The 19,309-nt window shown below is 34.6% G+C and overlaps 1 protein-coding gene across 1 annotated transcript; it reads right to left on the bottom strand.

The window, feature by feature from the left end:
• Positions 1-15,482: 15,482 nt before the first annotated feature.
• Positions 15,483-17,947, bottom strand: LOC129889185 (trihelix transcription factor DF1-like). The gene is made up of 2 exons (XM_055964379.1): positions 17,163-17,947; positions 15,483-16,978 (listed from the first exon to the last, which is right to left on the bottom strand). The coding sequence occupies exons 1-2, from the start codon at positions 17,639-17,641 to the stop codon at positions 15,826-15,828; spliced, it is 1,632 nt and encodes a 543-aa protein (XP_055820354.1). The 5' UTR covers positions 17,642-17,947; the 3' UTR covers positions 15,483-15,825.
• Positions 17,948-19,309: the final 1,362 nt, after the last annotated feature.

Consider the following 19,309-nt stretch of genomic DNA (forward strand, 5'->3'; position numbering starts at 1 on the left):
CTCTCTATTGCAGGATACCTCCTACAATGCATGCAAGTAATAAAGAAACCAACTAGAGCTCCATTACAAACTGTCTTCTGCTGGCTACTACAATCACATCAACACTGGAGTACAACAACCTGGAAGCCCTCAAGATCATGCACACTGCTACTGCAAGCTGCTACTTACTTGCTGAGATGTAATCTAGGGACATAAAATGCAGCCAAGCACTTGGATATCCCAGCTGCATCTCCAACATTGTGGATGTACTGCTTCAGCATTTGTGCCTCATTAGTTTTTGATTGCAGTTGGATCTCCAAGCAGCAATTCAGCCACAGTTGCACCACTTACATCTGCTACATACAGCAATTCAGGACCATATCATCTTCAATAACAACTCTAAAGATGCTGACTGATACAGCTCCAAAGCTGCTAACTGTTACACTTTTTTCCATTTTTCATCCTCCATAGCTGCTATAATCATGATCTTGAAGTTGATGCATCCTTCCATCTGGACTCACTTGGTACGACAAGACGAGAAAGGGCAAAGATGAAAAGAGCTTCTTCACCCCATGCGAGATAGAAGGTTCATATACCTGTTCTTCTTCAATTTAGCTATGTATGGTACGTAGCATAGTTGAATAGGACTAGTGTAGGTTACTTTCTTGTCTTCTCATGGAAGGGGAGAGTCTCTCTCATTTATGCTTTCTTAGTCGACTTGTATCGGGAGGAGTCCTCTCATAGGTTTACTGCTTTCTAGTTATAGATAGTTCTTTTTGCTACGGGGATGAGTTAGCCGACCTTAATAGGTTAGCCGACTTATGAACCAATATAGGATTGGAGATAAGGTTTATGTCCCCCTCTTTGTATTTTTCTATTTTATTTTTATGTTAAGGCTTGGGGGTGATGCTCAACCCCTGACTGTGCACGAGAGGTGGGAGCCTCGTGTAGGGTCTGTTCCCATAAAAAAAACACTAAGAAATGCATGAACGATCCAATGAATGAGAACAAACAAAGAACTATTGAGAGCAGGAGAAGAAGATAAAAAAGAGTTGATGAAAGTGTGATCCCTTATGAAGGAGATATCATAGAGGTTTCCAAAGGGAAAAGTGAGAGTGAAATGACTCTGAAAAGAGTATAAAAATTGCAGAGAGGAAGTAAAAAAGGCACCACCAAAGGGAAGGCGAGGATCGAAACCAAAACCCTGAAAATTATCTACAAAGAAGTACGTTAGCAAAAAGGAAAAAGAGAAAGGAAAGGAAGAAGAAGTAAAGGAATCATCTAAGTGAAAGATAGAACCATCACCTGATACTAATGAATTATTTGCAAAATCTGAACTTGAATCGGACAAGGGACCAGGTTCATACTGTAAAAAGATGAAGATTAAGAAGGAATTGACATAAAAAGAAAGAGTCAATATTTTGAAAACTCAAAAGGTATTAAATGGCAGAGTGTTTGATTTTGACATCCTAACCAAGCCTAGGATGAGTGATTTGGTCGATGATATAGAACTGCAAAGTTGGACACATCTGTTTATTGATCACACTCCAGTGTTACATGAAATGCATGTTAGGGAATTTTACTATAATGTTGTTTTTAAGGATAATGGGAGTTTTTACTCCAAGATAGGTACTATGGAAATTTGTTTAGATGAGTATGTACTTGGTGATATTCTGAAGGTTGCAACTGAGAGGATCAGGTTTGTGATTGGAATGGGGTGCTTAAAGCGGTTTGTTAAGAAGTGTGGGAAACTCCAAAAGCTAAACACAGTAAGTACTCCTAAGAAGTTTCTCAAAGGTGGATATCAGTTGTATTTTGAATTTGTGAACAAGGCTATACTCCCCAGGTCAGAGAAAAGAACAATAGCATATGTTGTTAATCTATTTTTTATGGATGCCCTGAGCAAATATAATGCAATCAACTAGCCCTCATTATGGAGCACATGCATAAGATAATTACTGTTAAGGATGGAAAACAGTGCATGGGATATGGATATTTTCTCACTCAAGGTTCAATCACTTTATTGTTCCTCTAGGTACAGGGGTTAGTAGAACTGTAAAGAAGTCTTTTTCTATGAATACTATAGTGGAGTGTGAATATGTAGAGGGAAAGACTGTTAGTAAGATGTCTGAACTCTTGGTCTAACAGACACAGTTGAAGCATGAATCGGAGGAAATGACAGCCTTGTTGAGTTTAAAGATGTTGAGGTTGCTAGACTCAGGGCACAGTTGACCAAGGCACAATCAGAGGGACTAGGTTTTTCTGAACTTTAGGATCTTAAGGAACAAAATGCAAATCTGGCTACACAGGCCTCTAATCTCAAGGACAAGTTGCTTCAACATCATGAGAGTCTGTTGATTATTTTTCCTTCATCCTCAAATCTCTCACTCAGAAACCCTTATACTCCTAGTGTCCCTCCTTAAAAACTCCTTGTCCTCTCTTTGTTATGGCACAATGGTTTAATTTGCAATTTTTATGTAATGTTTTGAGTACTATTTGTATTACCTTGTTGGAATAAATGATTATTTTTCTCTTGAACTTGTTTATTTCATTTGCTTATTATTTTGTGCTTGTGTTGCCCGAAGTGGCCATGACTTTTCTGAGATATGCATGCTTTGGCCTTGGTTTACTGTTTTTTCCTTTTTTATGATTTCAAAAGGGGAAATATATTATATGGATGAAAGATGTTGTTAGATTAGTGACCGAGGGGGAATGCTGAAAGCAGGAATAAGGTTGACAAGGGGAATGTGTGACTAAAAAAAGGAGAATATTATAGAGGAGCTTATCATCGTCAAAAAAGGGGAAATTGATATTCTATGTTTTGATAATTTAAAAAACTAAGGGAATAGGTATGGGACCTGATCCCTTGAGAGAACTCAGAAGAAATAAAAATGACAGCAAACAATCGTACAAAATAAACTCTACCAAGTCAGCAGATATAGGGTGTCCGCGGACAAGTCCTTTTGCAGAAGGATAGTTGTCTAACCAATGAAATGCTTCTAGCACTATGTATATCATTTATATATGCATCATCTACAACCATTCTCTGTGGCTTTTGAAATTTGAGTGAAGAAATACATTGAATGTTTTTTGCCCTCTGAAATTAAGTCTCGAAGAACAAAAGGACCAAATAGAGTTATCAGTCCATTATTTTATTTTAGAGTATTATTTTTTTGGGTCTTAATTTTGTAGATATATTCCTATTCTATAAAGGATTTGGATCAGTTCTTGGTTGTTGAATCTATGCCAAAATAGCTAGAGTTAGTTATGAAGACATCTTAAAATCTAAGTCAACTAGGGTTTATTGGTTTAGTGAGCAATAGAGCTATTGCTCTAGATATGATTGAAACAGAGTTGTTGCAATGAAGGGGAAGGGATTGTGAGTTCAATTTCTAGATTGTAAGAGTTTGTAATATAAATCTTGGCTCTTTGTTTAGTGAAGTTTGAGATAAAATCCTTTGAGACAAGTCAGGGTTTTCTCTCTTGAGCAAGGGGTTTTCCACGTAAAATTGATGTTTAGACAAAATACAACAATCACGAAGCCCAAAATATAGAATTATTGTAAGCTCTCAAGTGCATTTTGTTAGTTTGATATGCATTTTTGTTTAGTTTTCATGGAAATTGAAGTACGCTTGAGTTGATAATAGTTGGATTGGTTTAAGTGGAAATTTGATAGAGTTTGGAATAAGGTGGTATGTTGGTATTGACAAGAGAGAACAAGGAAAGAAAATTACTCAACAATTTCTAACTTGACTTAATCTTGGTGAGTTTTCGCAACAACTTGCAAGGAGAAATCAAAGTACGAAGTTCATCATGCATTGAAGAACTTTGTCTAGATGTTTGGATACTAACGCACCATGTTTGGACCAAGGGTTTACACCACAAGAACGTCCAATGGAAATGATGCACACCACTTCCCATGAAGAGGGCCATCCAATCGTGAAGAGATCCTTCCAGCTAAGGCAAGAAACAAATTAGCCAAGGCAATCACCAAGAGACACCACCACGAGCTGTGGTGCTCACCACTGGATGAGGTGGGTGCCGTGGTAGTGTGGCCTTCATTTAAAGTCCAAGTAAAAGACCAATACGAGCATTGGTTCTCACCACTGTCCATGGTGGTTCCCATCCAGTGCAATACAAAGCCCAGCAAGACTTATTTCCTATTTAGTTTAAGACTAGGTTTAGACTTCTATAAATATGCACCTTTGTTATACTTTTAGGGTAAACTTTTCCTACGTTTTTCCTACTGTTTAGAGGCTACATTGCATGGTTTAAACTAAACTTTTGATCTTTGAATTATCAACACACACACTTGGACAGATTTGGAAGAAGAACACACGACTCAGATTCTTTGAATTCTAGTTTTGGTTATTTGAATCCAAGTATTATTCTTCAATTGTGAGATTGATTCATTGTTATTTATAAGCCTTATTTACATGATTTATCCATCTTTTATTAGTTATTCATCATTATTATTCTAGGATAATCCCACAACTAGGGTTATGGAAACCATGATGACTTAACTAGATAGGCAAATGTAGAATTGATCTTCGTGATTTGTATTTGCATGTATTGTGATTTCTTCATTTAAAAGTCTTCCTAAGTGAGTTCTCACATTAAGAAATTTCCTATATTCATTATTTTCCCGGAAGGGAGGTAGTGATTAGGAAAAGAATATAACAAGAGAAATTCAAAGAGTCAGGCTTCGAAAGAAGGGATAAACTTTGTCTAAGTTACTTGAGATCGGGAGAAGATAGTACTCTGGGATCTAGGGCAAGGATTAGTAAAGCATACATTCTAAAACCGAGTGGAGATAAATGATATACGTCTAATAAGGACTGAGAGTTGATGTAGATATTACCTAACTCGCTAGATTTTGCATGCAATCCATTGAATCGATATCATGGATATGGGTTGTCTACTAAGTTATATGTCATGGGCATCACAATCCTAGTCTAGACTTCATATATTTTTCAACCAAAGTATTGTTTACTTATCGTTACATTTTTACTTGTTCTTAAATCAAAAACCAAACCCCCACTTTTACTTTATGCATCTTTATTTCTGGGAAGTAGCAACTACAACTGAATATGTGATAGCTAATAGTCTTATTTCAACCTATTCCCTATGGGATCGACCCCGACTTTTAGTTGGGTAAAATATACTGATAACAATTGTCTATATTTATTTTGAGAAGTATAATTGAGCATTGTCAAAATGGTATAGTTGCCGGGCTATACGGCTTTGAAATAGTCTATTAGTTGCTAGTTTAGTTTGTAGTTCTATTTTCTAATTTTTCTTTTGGTTTCTTTTTTTGCATTTTTGAAGGAAATAAATATTGCATGACAAACACTCGCAGTACAGGTGAACCACTACTTCCCTACTATCCTGAACTACAAAAGTCCATTTGAAAGATGAATGCGCAAGAGTGTGAGGTGCAAAGGCTGAGATAGCTCGCTAAGAATCAGGTCAGGGATAATGCGGACAACAGGGATGAACTCAATGGAGCATTGACAGGTAGAGATCAGCGGCCAATGAAAGTTTTCCTAGTAGATGATAATGCTGATACATTTGGCATAGGAGCTACTAGAGCTATAGTCCTCCCACTACTACCTCAAGGAGTTAAGTTCACAATCACTAGCACCATGCTATAGATATTGAACCTTTAAGGACTATTTAGTAGGGCAGCAAGTGATGATGCCAACCAACACTTGATGAATGTTACCACCACCTGCAAGTCATATGAGATTCTTAGGGTTAGCCAATAAGTTATGCGACTATGTTTATTTCCATTGTCTCTATTTGGGGTGGCAATGAAGTGGCTGAATGAGCTTTCACGTGATTCTAACACCACTTGAATGGAGTTGCAGGAAGCATTTCTAGAGAGGTTTTTCCCACCATCTAAGAAGTTGAAAATCAAGGCTGAGATTGGGTCTCACAAGTAGTTACCTACCAGAGCAGTGCATGACACTTGGGAGAGATTTAGGAAGAAGCTAAAGCATTATCTAAATCACAACCTGACTAATAAGCACTTGAAGGAGCTATTTTACAGGTCTTGCAACTTTGTGACCAAACCAGTCATAGACGTTTCTTGTGAAGGTTCATTTAAGGCCAAGATTTTCCCAAGAAGCCATAACCATCTTGGATAAGCTTACAAAGAACAACCGGGCCTGGTATACTAGATATTCAGACTCTACAGGTTTCATATTTAAGATGTTAGAAGAGCAAAAGTGAAATAACAAAGAGCATGACCAAGACATGGCTCATATGCGGACTCAGCTGGATCTGTTGACCAAGCACTTATTAGTTGGAGCTCTGGAAAAAGTGAAAGTTGTTGGTATTACAAGTCTTTATGATGATCTACCTGGTGATGAAGAAGTAAAGTACATGAACAACCAAGGAGATTTCTAGACTTACAATTCTGGAAACCAAGGTCGGAGCTATCACAAGGATGAAAAGGCTAAACACCGCGATCAAGGTAACTGGCATAATAAGGATCAATACAAAAATGATCGGAGCGGTCTTTATATGCATCCTGGAAAAAGAGATTGAGGTGGAGCTGGAGAGATCAACTCAAGGATGAAAGAGATAATCACCAAAGTGTTGTAGAAAACTGAATCTACAAAAGCTGGTGTCAAAGAGCTAAAGGGCGACATGTCCAAAATGACCCAAGTTGTAGAGTCACACTCAACATCTATCAAGTATTTAGAAAAGAAGATGGGGAAATTATCTGCCACGGTAAATCAAAGAAAGAATGGTGCATTGCCTAGTGACACTGTCCAAAATCCAAGAATGAAGAAATAGTATTTGAGGATGTCGTGAAGCGACACTAAATTAGGCACTTTATGGGAGGTAAATCATGTGGGTACTTAATGAAGTCTGAGTAGTCATATGACCTACTAATGATGCTTAGGGTATCGCAGGTATGATCACTTTCCTTATTTTCAATTTTGGAGTTTTTGAGTGCATTGGGGACAATGCACAAATTTTACTAGATAGTGGGGCATCTTGAAACCCTTTAGAGTTTTTCTTTCTATGTTTTTTTATCTGAAGGTATAGTATCTAGAAGAACTGGCATGTTTAGGTTGTTTGTGTGAATGCAAGTGTATATAGGAGTTTGTAGTTGGCCCCTATTTAAAAAATTTAGATAATTGTGTGATTGCTTCTCAATTGTGATAACTGATTTGCTAAGATTTTTATAACATTTTACATAGTGATTTGTTGGTCAAATGTTGGTTATGATTGTGTTGATTAGTACTAAATAGCATAAGATCAGTGCCATATGTGTGAGAGCTAAATTTGTGTGGTTTGATTGATGCATTTGTAAGCTAGAACTTTCCTGGCTAGTCTCATTAAAACAATTGTATAGTTGGATTAGGACAGAATCATAGGCATTTGTTTATAATGAGCCAGTTAGCCTAAATTTAACCAACCAAATAAAATTGTACCCTTTGAACCAAAAGTTTGAGCTTTAATAGACCTTTTCTTTGATTATACATAATTCACCTTCCCGTTTTGTCTGTGAATCCCAATTTTGGCCCTGGTCCTGTCAAGGACAATGTGTACCTCAACTTAGGCTAAAAGCCTAAGTTAAGGGTGGCTATTATAAGAAAAATAAATTTGTGAACATTTATGTTGGCCATGGTCCCTCTTAGAAGATTATGTACTTCAACTCAGGCTACACGCCTAAGTTGAGGGTGGCTACCATAAGGAAAAGTAGAAAAGTTTTGTATGAAAAGAATGGTGGGATGAGAAGAAAATAAAAGCATGGGTTGTGGACGCAAGTGAAAAAGAAGATAAGTGAAAAAATGAGTTGTAAAGAAAGAATAAGATTGAAAAAAAGCGAAAACCACTCCTAAGAAGAAAAAATGAGAAAAGAAGGGGAAAATAAGAATTTGGGGCGTTAAAAACAAATAGCGAAGCCAAAGTAGTGTTTTGAAGGAAAAAATAGTCACTTTTATCTTAAATGTACCCTACCTGAGCTCGAACCTATGTCAAAAGCCTAAAAAATCATATTGTGATCCTAAAAAGGTTATTTAATAGTTGAAGTATTGAAAATAAGGGCAAGCCTATCGTCTTTACTTTTGCATTGTTTGAACTTTTTTTGAGAGTGCGAACAGTTTTTTTCCAGTCTCTATTTATCCTTTATACACTGTGTAAGAGAATTTTTTATGCTGGGGCATTGTGATTGTATTGTTTGGTAGCTACATTGGTTAGTATATGACTGTTTGCATTGATTTTGTTAGTTAAGATTAGTACAATGTTATGAAGTAATCCTTGCGAGTTGGTTGGAGCATGAGTGCATCGCATATGTAAAGTTGGGCATGTGGTTTATGTGTAGGGTTTCTATATATTTTCTATGAGTTGCTTGTATTTACTCATCGTTTGGTGCTTGAGTGATAATATTTTGATTGGGTTAAGTGTAAATTTGATTGAGTTTGGCTTAGGGTGGTATGTTGGGATTGAATAGAGAGCACAAGGAAAGTAAAATACTTAAGAAGTTCTAACTTGACTTGATCTTGGTGAGGTTTTGCGACAACTTGCAAGGAGAAATCAAAGTACGAACTTCATCATGCATTAAAGAACCTTGGGCTGGATGTTTGGAGACTAAAGCTCCATGTTTGGACCAAAGTTGCACACCACGAGACCATTCATGAGCCATGGTTCATACCACTACCCATGAAGAGGGCCAACCAGTCGTGAAGAGAGCCTTCCATCCAAGGAAATCACCAAGAGACACCACCATTGGGTGGGTGACATTGTGGTGTGGCCTTCCATCAAAGGAAAAATAAAAGACTAAGATTCACCACCATGAGCCGTGGTGCTCACCACTTTCCATGGTGGTGCCCGTTCAGTGCAATCTGAAGCCCAACATGACTTATTTTCCTAGTAGGTTTTGGACTAGTTTTAGAATTCTATAAATATCCACCTTTTTATATTTTTAGGGTACACCATTCCTAAGTTTTTTCTAATGTTTAGAGGCTACATTTTTGACTTAGAATCAACTTTTTGAGCTTTGAATTATCAACCATATGCACTTGGAAAAATTTGGAAGAAGAACACACAACTCGGACTCTTTAAATTATAGTTTTCGTGATTTGAATCTAAGTCTTATTCACCAATTGTGAGTTTGATTCATTATTATTTTTAATACTTCTTTACATGATTTATCCATATTTTATTGAGTTATTCATCATGATTATGCTAGGCTAATCCCACAACTAGGGTTGTGGGAACCATGAGGACTTAACTAGATAGGCAAATGTAGCATTGATATTTGTGATTTATTTTTGCATGTATTGTAATTTCATTTAAAAGTCTTTTTTAGTGAATTCATGCATTGAGAAATTTTCCGTATTCATTTATTTCATGGGAGGGAGGTAGTGATTAGAAAAAGAATAACAACAGAAATTTGAAGAGTTTGGCTTCGAAAAAAGGGATAAACTTCATATAAGTTACGTGAGAATGAGAAGAGAAAGTACTTTGGGATATAGGGTGAGGGTTAGTAAAGCATACATTCTAAGACTGGAAAGATATGAATGAGAACGTCTAAAAAGGAACGGGAGGTGAATTAGATGTTATCTAACTTGGTAGATTTTGCATGTAATACATTGAATCGATATCATTAATATGGGTTGTCTATTAAGTTATATGTCATGGGGATCACAATCCTAGTCTAGTCTTCAAATTATTTGCAAACTAAGTAATGTTTACTTGTCGTTACATTGTTACTTATTCATAAGTCAAAAACAAAACCCCCACTTTTACTTTATGCATCTTTATTTTCGAGAAGTAGCAACTACAACTAAATAAGTGATAGCTAATAGTCTTGTTTCAACCTATTCCCTGTGGGATCGACTTCGACCCTTAGTTGGGTAAAATATACTGTTAATAATCTCCTATATTTCTTTCGAGAGGTATAACAGAGCGTTATCAAAATGGCATCGTTGCCATGGATTGAATCCGGGTCACCCGTGTGACAGGAAGATCTCGAGCTCATTTTGTTAGTTTGATATGTGTTTTTGTTTTGTTTTTAGGGAAATTAAAGTGCGCTTGAGTTGATAATATTTGGATTGGTTTAAGTGGAAATTTGATTGAGTTTGGCTTAATGTGGTATGTAGGTATTGACCAGAGAGCACATGGAAAGAAAAATACTCAAGAATTGCTAACTTGACTTGATCTTGGTGAGGTTTTGTGACAACATACAAGGAGAAATCAAAGTAAGAACTTCATCATGAATTGAAGAAGCTTGGTTTGAATGTTTGTAGACTAAATTACCATGTTTGGACCAAGGGTTCACACCACGAGACCCTTCAAGTATCGTGGTGCACACCACTACCCGTGAAGAGGGCTAGCTAGTCATGAAGAGAGCTTTCCAGCCAAAGGAAGCAACAAATTGGCCAAGGCAAGAAACACCACCACGATCCGTGGTAATCACCATGATGCCTTCCATAAAAGGCCAAGTAAAAGACCAAGCCGATCTGTGGTGCTCACCAATGGCCATGGTGGTGCCCGTTCAGTGCAATCCGAAGTCCGGTAAGACTTGTTTTCCTAGTTTGTTTAGGACTAATTTTAGACTTCTATAAATACCCACCTTTGTTATATTTTTAGGGTACACCTTTCCTACTGTTTAGAGGCTACATTGCATGTTTTAAACTCAACTTTTGAACTTTGAATTATCAACCACACACAGTTGGACAGATTTGGAAGAAGAACACACAACTCGATTTCTTTGAATTCTAGTTCTGGTGATTTGAATCTAAGTCTTATTCTTCAATTGTGAGTTTTATTCATTCTTATTTACCTTCTTTACATGATTTATCCATCTTTTATTGAGTTATTCATCATGATTATGCTAGGATAATCCCACAATTAGGATTGTGGGAACCATGACGACTTAACTAGATAGGCAAACTTAGAATTGATCTTCGTGATTTGTTTTTGCATGTATTGTAATTTTTTCATTTAAAAGTGTAGAGATCCTCTTGGGAGGATTCTACTACTTAAAAAGAGACTGTATATAATACTTGTGATATTCAAAAAAAACTCTCCGTAAGACAAATTTATATAATCTAGTAGTAAAATTTAGCCCATTAAAAAATAGTGAAAGGTGTAAGATTTTAGCCATTTTAAAATTCTTTGATCTCAATTAAATTAAATAAAATTTCCTATTTAGGACGGGGCGACTTTTCAAAATAATTTAAGAAAATAACTTACGAGACATTCATGTATCATTCGATATCACTACAATTAATGTTATAAACTATTACCAACTTATAAGTACCAAATTTAACTAATTCATGCTTCAAACAAATATTCTAACTCCAATGGTAAATTTAGTACATCATAAGACATGGAATTTACATGCTCCAAAATAACAAAACAAGCAACCAACTTTAAGTTACAACCCATGATGTCATGAATGGATCAACTCTCACAAATAAATACATATACACAAGCACCCCATGGAACATATACATGTCCTAAAAACTACTACAAAATATAGATGCCTAAATGCAAATGTGATCTTCCGTAAAGCTCCCAAAACGTTATCTCCAATGGCCAACTTCAAGCATCTGCTCAGACATTTCCTACGATAGAAATAAATATATCTAAGCATAAATCTTAGTGGTGCAAAACTAAAAGTTTGAAGCTTTTAGGTTCTCCAATTTAATTTCTCAAGTCATGAGTAGCACAAATGTATACATAACAAATAAATCAATCCAACAATTATATCACAAGTATCAAGTTCTATATTTAAAAGATTAAGTGTCAATAATTCAGAGAACCACATTTACAAGATTTAGCATCAAATATCGCACAATATTTACGTCATGTCGTCATACCAAACATGATCAAGTATCAAGAAGGACGGAGCCATGTATCAAGAAGGGTAAAGACCAAATAATCAAGAGAACCAAGAACCATATTAAAAATGGCTTCCTAATTCGTACTCAAAATGGACAATTTTCATACTTAAGACGAACTAAAAATCCATAATCAAGAAAGCAAAGGGTTTGAATCAAGAGGCATGCCAATAGTGACAAAGTCATAGCCACAAGAAGGACAAAGTCCACAAGAACGTCAAGTGATCAAGCAATACGTACAAGTGGTGAGTTAAACAAATGTCTTGCAAGTCTTCAAGATACCAACATGATAATACAAAGTAACAAAAAATAACAAAAATCACAAGATAGGCTTTCAAATATACCAGTAATTTACAAGAGTAGAGTACAAGATTATACACAAACCTCAACCTTTTAGCATACAACAATCCAACATGACTTCAAGATATGAAATCGTAGACCAATCAGTGTCTCAAGTTCTTCAACTTGTACACGATATAAATACCTTGAAAATACCATTAAATGCCTTCTTTAATTTCCATAATCTCCATAATATTGACATAAAATAAGATTTAATATTAAAAATAAGACTAGAATGTTTTCAACCATATTATGTTACCAAAACAGTAAATTCGGCAAGCCAAGTACCTTAGGTTGTATCTAAATTTTAAAAATAAAAAGGGCAACACTAGATTTTATGCCCTTCATGAAACATTTAGATCTATGTCGTAAGTTTGCATCACAAAATAAATCGCCGCAAAAGACATTTTATATAAAACGATATTATCAAAACACTAATATTTATACATGAGGAATTTTGAAATCAAGAATCTGGACAGAACTTATCCTAGTTTCAACCTCTTTTTTCGACTTCATAACAGCAAATCCAGGCTCCAACATAAACATAAGAGTTGTAGGTACGTGTTTTATCTTTCCAAAAATTATTTATTTACTAAAATAAAAGGTATACACAATGAGATATTTAAGAATAACTACTAGCTACACAGTCATAAAAATGGATTTGAACACTTACCGCACGAGAGGGGTTACTTTGAGTTCTAGTTGAAAGGACAAGTTTTCTTGGTGAATTTGTAAGGGATTATGCTCAAGAGAGGGTTAAAAGTCTGCATTTATCTTGAAGAAACCTAAATTGTGAGAGGAGGTGTAAAAGAAGTCTTCCAAAGTGACATTTACCACTTGGCATCTCCTAATAAAAAGGTGGTTGTCCAAAAGGTAATAGTGGGCAGCCCAAATGCATACATACATGCATATATGCATATATATATATATATATATATATATATATATATATATATATATATATATATATATATAAGCTCCTTTTTATTTTAAGGGTAATTCTAATTAGTAGTTTACATAAATACTCCAATACATTCCCCTAAACTACAATCGCTATCTATGGTAAGAAAATTTTATAATCTCGCAAAATTTCAAGTTCATAAAAAGTGAGTAAAACATAATATATTTACTAAGGAGTGTTCCATCGAAGTGTGAATACTATCTTATATAATTAGGGGAATTACAAAAAGTATTTCTTAGTAAGTGCACACATTGAGAACTTGTCTGTATTCATAGCTTGCTCGGGAGGGAGGTAATGATTAGAAAAAGAATATCATAACAGAAATTCAAAGAGTCAGGCTTCGAAAAAAGGAATAAATTTTGTCTAAGTTACTTGAGACCGGGAGGAGATAGTATTCTAGGATCTAGGGTTAGTAAATCATACATTCTGAGACTGGAAGGAGATGAATGAGATATGTCTAAGAAGGACCGGAAGGTGAATTAGTTATTACCTAACTCACTAGATTTTGCATACAATACATTGAATTGATATCATGAATGTGGGATGTCTATTAAGTTATATGTCATGGGGATCACAATCCTAATCTAGTCTTCATATTGTTTGCAACCTAAGTATTGTTTACTTGTCGTTACATTGTTACTTGTTCTTAAATCAAAACCAAATCCCTCACTTTTACTTTATAAATTTTTATTTTTGGAAAGTAGCAACTATAGTTGAATAAGTGATAGCTAATAGTCTTGTTTTAATCTATTCCCCGTGGGATCGACCCCAATTCTTTGTTGGGTAAAATATACTTCTAACGATCGTCTATATTTCTTTCGAGAGTTATAATTGAGCCTTATCAAAAATCTTGCGTTTGATTTTTCTTTCTGTTCTTTAGTTTTTCCACACTGTTACCTGGCAAGGGAACTGATCCCTGGCGTTAGTGGACACGTACATTTTATCCAGATTTTAATTTTAACCTATTGTAAATAATTTCTATTCTATTATATATCTCTATTTTAATTTATTTTTGTCAGAATCGTCTCAATCATAAAGTTACAAAAATAATTGCTTGAGGCCTCAATTTTTTGGGGCCCCATTTTTTTTTCTAAAAATGTATAATATATATATATAAGTTAAAAAAAATCATGTATTGATAAATTTGGAAAAATATTAGGTAGAGAATATAATAACTTTTTACAATATTTAATGTAAGGATCGTTGTAATAATTGAGAAATTAAATAATGTTTAGCATCATTTCTTACAATTCTATCTTCTATTTTGTTGCCCCATTATCCTGTCGATTATCATGAACCCGCATTATTATTCTTATATTTACCTTTTATTCCCCTTTCACTTTGTTTTCCTCTCATTATTGAATATCCTAAAATCTCTTAAATTGTCGAATCTTCTAACTTATCCAAAATCTATAAAAAGATCATATTTATTTTTTGGTGTCTTCTTCAAATTTCAAGTACCGCAATAAATCAACACTATTTGAATATCATTATATCAACTTATCAAATTCAACGCAACAGTATTTCAATATCATTATATAAACTTTTCAAAATTTTAAGTTGGGTTTTGTTATTTTGACTTTATATTTTATTGTTTTCATTGGAAATTTACATTACTTACATTCTTACTTCATAAAACCTGCATACATGCTACCCTTTCCAGACTTCATTTGTATGATTACATTGCGGATTTTATAGTTATTCAATTTATATATGTCACTGAAAAAAGATAAGGCTCTTTGTGAAGTTTGACTTTAGACCCCAAACTTGTTGAGACGGCCTTACTTTATATTACTATCATTTTTAATCTGTTTAAAAAACGTCTTTTTTTCTTTTTATACGAATCTTTAATTTTAACTTTCTCCATGATATATTTAAGACCACAATATTAAACAATATTTAAATATATTGATTTAAAAGGGTTTTTTTACTTTCTTAAACTTTATGTTAAATTAAATTAAGATAAACAAATTAAACTTTAATACTCCCTCCACCAAATTTATGTAATACGAATACAATTTTGAGAGTTAACCAACTTTTTTTAACTAAATATTTTTATTTTTTAAATATTTTAAGTTGTTAATTAGTAATACTTTTAATATAATTTTCAAATATATAAATTTTATCTCAAAAAAACTACCGTGTCTATGTTCAAATTTATAGACAGTTTTAAAATTTGAATCTCGAAATTCCAATTTTGCCGCACAAAATTAAATTGAAAGAGAGAGTGTTTCCCTAAGCATCATTTCCCCGGTTTTCATGTGACGAATAGTGGTTTTTTAAATCCATAATCGTTGCATTAACTTAAACACAGGAAAGCGCCAACGTATGATAACTTAAAATGAAAAGAAATGAAGTTGAACTACTTCAACTACTATGTGCTAATTATACAAGGCACAATGTTTTGCATGTCTTTTGGGACAAAGTTGTGTTGGTATGCCCTACACAATACTTGAGATTTTTAAAACGCTAGAAAATATCAAAAACGACATGGAAACTCATATCAATGTTGGAAGAAAACGAAATGACAAGATGAACAAATACCAGGACAGATAAAAAGAAATGATGAGAAAAGAGAAAAAGTAAAGAGCAAAAAAAAAGCCTCCACCTGAAAGGAACCAGTGATATTCTTAGCTTGGTTATCTCATTTGTCTGGATTCTCCTTAATTCATTCTATCATTATTCTTCCATATCTTCTTTCTTACTTCCATTTTTGTACTCCCCGTTTTCATGTTTATCTTTTTCTCCACCATTCCCCTTAGGTAGATTGTTGACAGTAGCCAAATGATGAACAGTAGTATCATTTCCTTGGTTTACAAAGTCAACAGTTGCAGTACAACTATTGACCTGTTCCCTTGTGATTTCTTTTGTTCTCTTGACAGTACACTTTTGCATATTCTCCCACTTCTCTTTGCATCTTCCGGCATTTCTCTGAAATCCCATTGAGGTCATTGAGTTACTTATCTCTTCCCAAAGTAGACCTTTTGGAGTAGCAGGCTCTTGAAACTTGGATTCCAAACTAGTTCTAATCTGAATTAAGGCCTCAACTTCAGCTTGAGGCCATCGCTTGTTATTCAACTTTGCCAAGCTAGAACAACTTTTATCCTCCTTGTTGAATGTTTGAAAATTGATCTTCTGACCAGCGAGTTTTTCCAAGCAAGAAACAAGAGCAGCTTCTCTACTTGAAGCCAAGCTTCTTTCATGGACTCTAGCAGCTTCTTGTTTTTGGAGCTTTTCCAATTCTTGATGTCTCCACACTTGTTCTCTTTCTTTTCTTTCCTGATCCAATCTCTCAATTGTTTCCATGAAATTCCTTTGGAGATCCTCTTGGTGGTTTGCGAGTTTCTTCACTAAGGACTCAAAAAATCTTGACATGGAAGTGGTTGTTCGAGATTCTTTTGGTCTCTTCCTTTTATGAACTTCTCCCCTAGTAGCTTCTACTTCTGCTTCTCTTCCTCCAACAGACGCACTTTCTGATCCAATATTGTCCATTTCAGCAGCAGTTGTGGCCACGGCTGTGGTGGTCCCCCCACTGGCTTGATTAGAATCGTTGAAAGCCATTACAGGAAAAGATACATTGTGGTTTGCTGGCAAATCTTCAGCAGTGACAACAGATTCAGATGCAATTCGATGAATATCAGCATTAGCGTTGTCAGCATAAATGGCTTCTAACTCTCCATATAGTACTCTACATTTATTATTTTCTTCTAAGCTCTTGATAATATGTTGTTGTTGATGATGGATTTCTTCAGGTGGATACATTTCTTGATCCTCTTCTTGCTTGTTCTTTTCACTTTCATTCCCATTTGAAAATTCCACATCAAGGGGCTTCCTACAAATCCAAAAAATGAAGAAAAAAAAAAGATAGCAGACCAACATATATCTAAGCAGGAATTAATAAATTTAAATATATAGGGTAGGCTCATTAATTATATAGGGTGTACGGGAGGAGGAAAAACAGAAGGTAGTAGAGTAAATATAATAATTTACATGTGATTGAGTGCAGAAAAGATTACCAAAAAGGTTGTTTAATAGCAGAATCTTCTTGGTTTTGCCAGACAGCTAGAGAAGTTTGTCGAGGCTGTGTACAATATCGCTCACTCCCACGAATCAAAGCATCTTGTTGTCCTCTTATTTCTCCTTCAATATTTGGGCCACTATCACCCAACTTAAAACTTAGAGGAAAAAATGAACCTTCCGGAGTGGGCACTAGCCTTATTTCATGATGTTGGTTGTGGTCTAACATGGATCTGTAATGAGGATGTTGATACTGGAAAAACTGTTGGGTAAAGGGTATATGGTGGATTTGTGGGAGAAGAGGATGAGGCTGTTGATGTTGATGTGGGAATTGATAACTTGGATTTATTGGGAAAAATGGTGAGGAAGTTGAAGCATTATTTTCCACCATAAATCTATGCTGCTGCTGCTCTTCCACTTGTGGTGGCTGTTGGTTTCTCTGATGATGGATCCCAGCCATCTCATAATCTGATTGCATAGCCTTTTCGTCAGATTTGATGAACAGATCCCAATAGAGAGAGAAATAGAAACACACACACACACACAACTTCTGCACTATGCTCTATGATTTTGGATGGGCAACATACACATCAATATGTCGAGTAGGTTGTTTCTTAAGTGTTTTTGAGTGTATGAAACCCTAGTGAGAAGGTAAGGATGGGAGGAGTTTGAAAGATGGGCACTTTGATAGAGAAAAACTGTTTTAGAGATAGAGATAGAGATAGAGAGAGATAGAATAAGTAGAGAAGTCGATAGATATGCATATTCTACTTCCCAAGCACAAACTGCGCCAAAAGAGAGTTATGGGCCGGGTTACTCGGTTTTATATATCCATGACCCGTACAATTTAAACTTTTTTTTTTGGCATTTGTAGTGCTAGTACTAGAAGTGTACATGGATCGAATTAGTTAGAATTTTTTACAAATTAAATTAAATTATTTGTGTTGGATTATTAAATTTATAAATCAAACCAAATCAATAAAAATCGAGTTTTTCAATATCAATTTTTCTCGGATTTTTCGAATTGGTTAGGATTTTTTTACAAATCAAACCAAACTATTTGTAGCCGAATAGGGTTTTCTAATTACATAACATGTTTGGGGCTTCCGGTGTTCATTTCCTTCTGGATTTTTTTGTATATTATTTAAATGAGCTTCTCAAGTCCAAATCTAAATGTAAAAAAAAAAATATGAAAAATTTTAAGAAAATATTTATAAATTACATTTTAATAAATATTTTTATGTATAACATAATTTAAAAGTAATATATCTACAATTGAGTCGGTTTGGATTAGGTTTGACTTTTTTTAGTTAAAATCAAATCAACCCTATAATGGTCGGGTTTTTTTTTCAAATACCAAACCAAATCAAATCAAACCACTAGTCGGATTTTTTTTCCGATTTGGTTCGATTTATCGGTTTGATGCGGTTTATCGATTTGCCCTGTACAACTCTAGCTAGTATTATTACTACTACTTTTTTTTTGTTTTAATGTGTGTTTTCTGCAGAGTAATTTATATGATAACGCTTCCTTTGGTCTTGTATATGATTCCCAAGTTCCATCTCTAAATTTCTTAATTCTGATCATTTCGTAATGATTAAAAATCAATAGAATAGTAGCGCCTCACGGACTAAAGAGATTTGTGATCACTTGTTTCCAATTGTAGAATTATTTTGCCAACCGCAATGTTAATCCTAAATCATAGTTTTTCTTTTCTCCTTCCTTTTTTGAAATATGCATCAAACAAAAAGATTGTTACTGGTACTTGTTTTGAAAAATGTTAATGCCAAATTCCAACTTTTTTTTTCTCTACTCATTTATATTATACCTTATTTTTTTTTGGTTTAATGTGTGCGCCTGTACGGTAATATATGATTTTTTTTTCGGGTGCAATAACATAAATTGAATTAATTTTCGTGTTAGCGTCAATTATATTCTACCACTTAATTACCTTAAAAATTGTTATACGATATGTTTAATTCACAGGAGCCAACCGATTGAACATAATATTACGTATCATGTCAAAGATTACATCAATTGTGTTGTAGTTTCTTTCATCTGTTGACCAATATAATTGTCAATAAAGTAATTCGGGTGAAGATAATGAATCATTAATTCTTCACACAAACTTGCAAGTCAGTCATAT

This window comes from Solanum dulcamara, chromosome 5 (genome assembly GCF_947179165.1).
Source record: "Solanum dulcamara chromosome 5, daSolDulc1.2, whole genome shotgun sequence".
Lineage (NCBI taxonomy): Eukaryota > Viridiplantae > Streptophyta > Magnoliopsida > Solanales > Solanaceae > Solanum > Solanum dulcamara.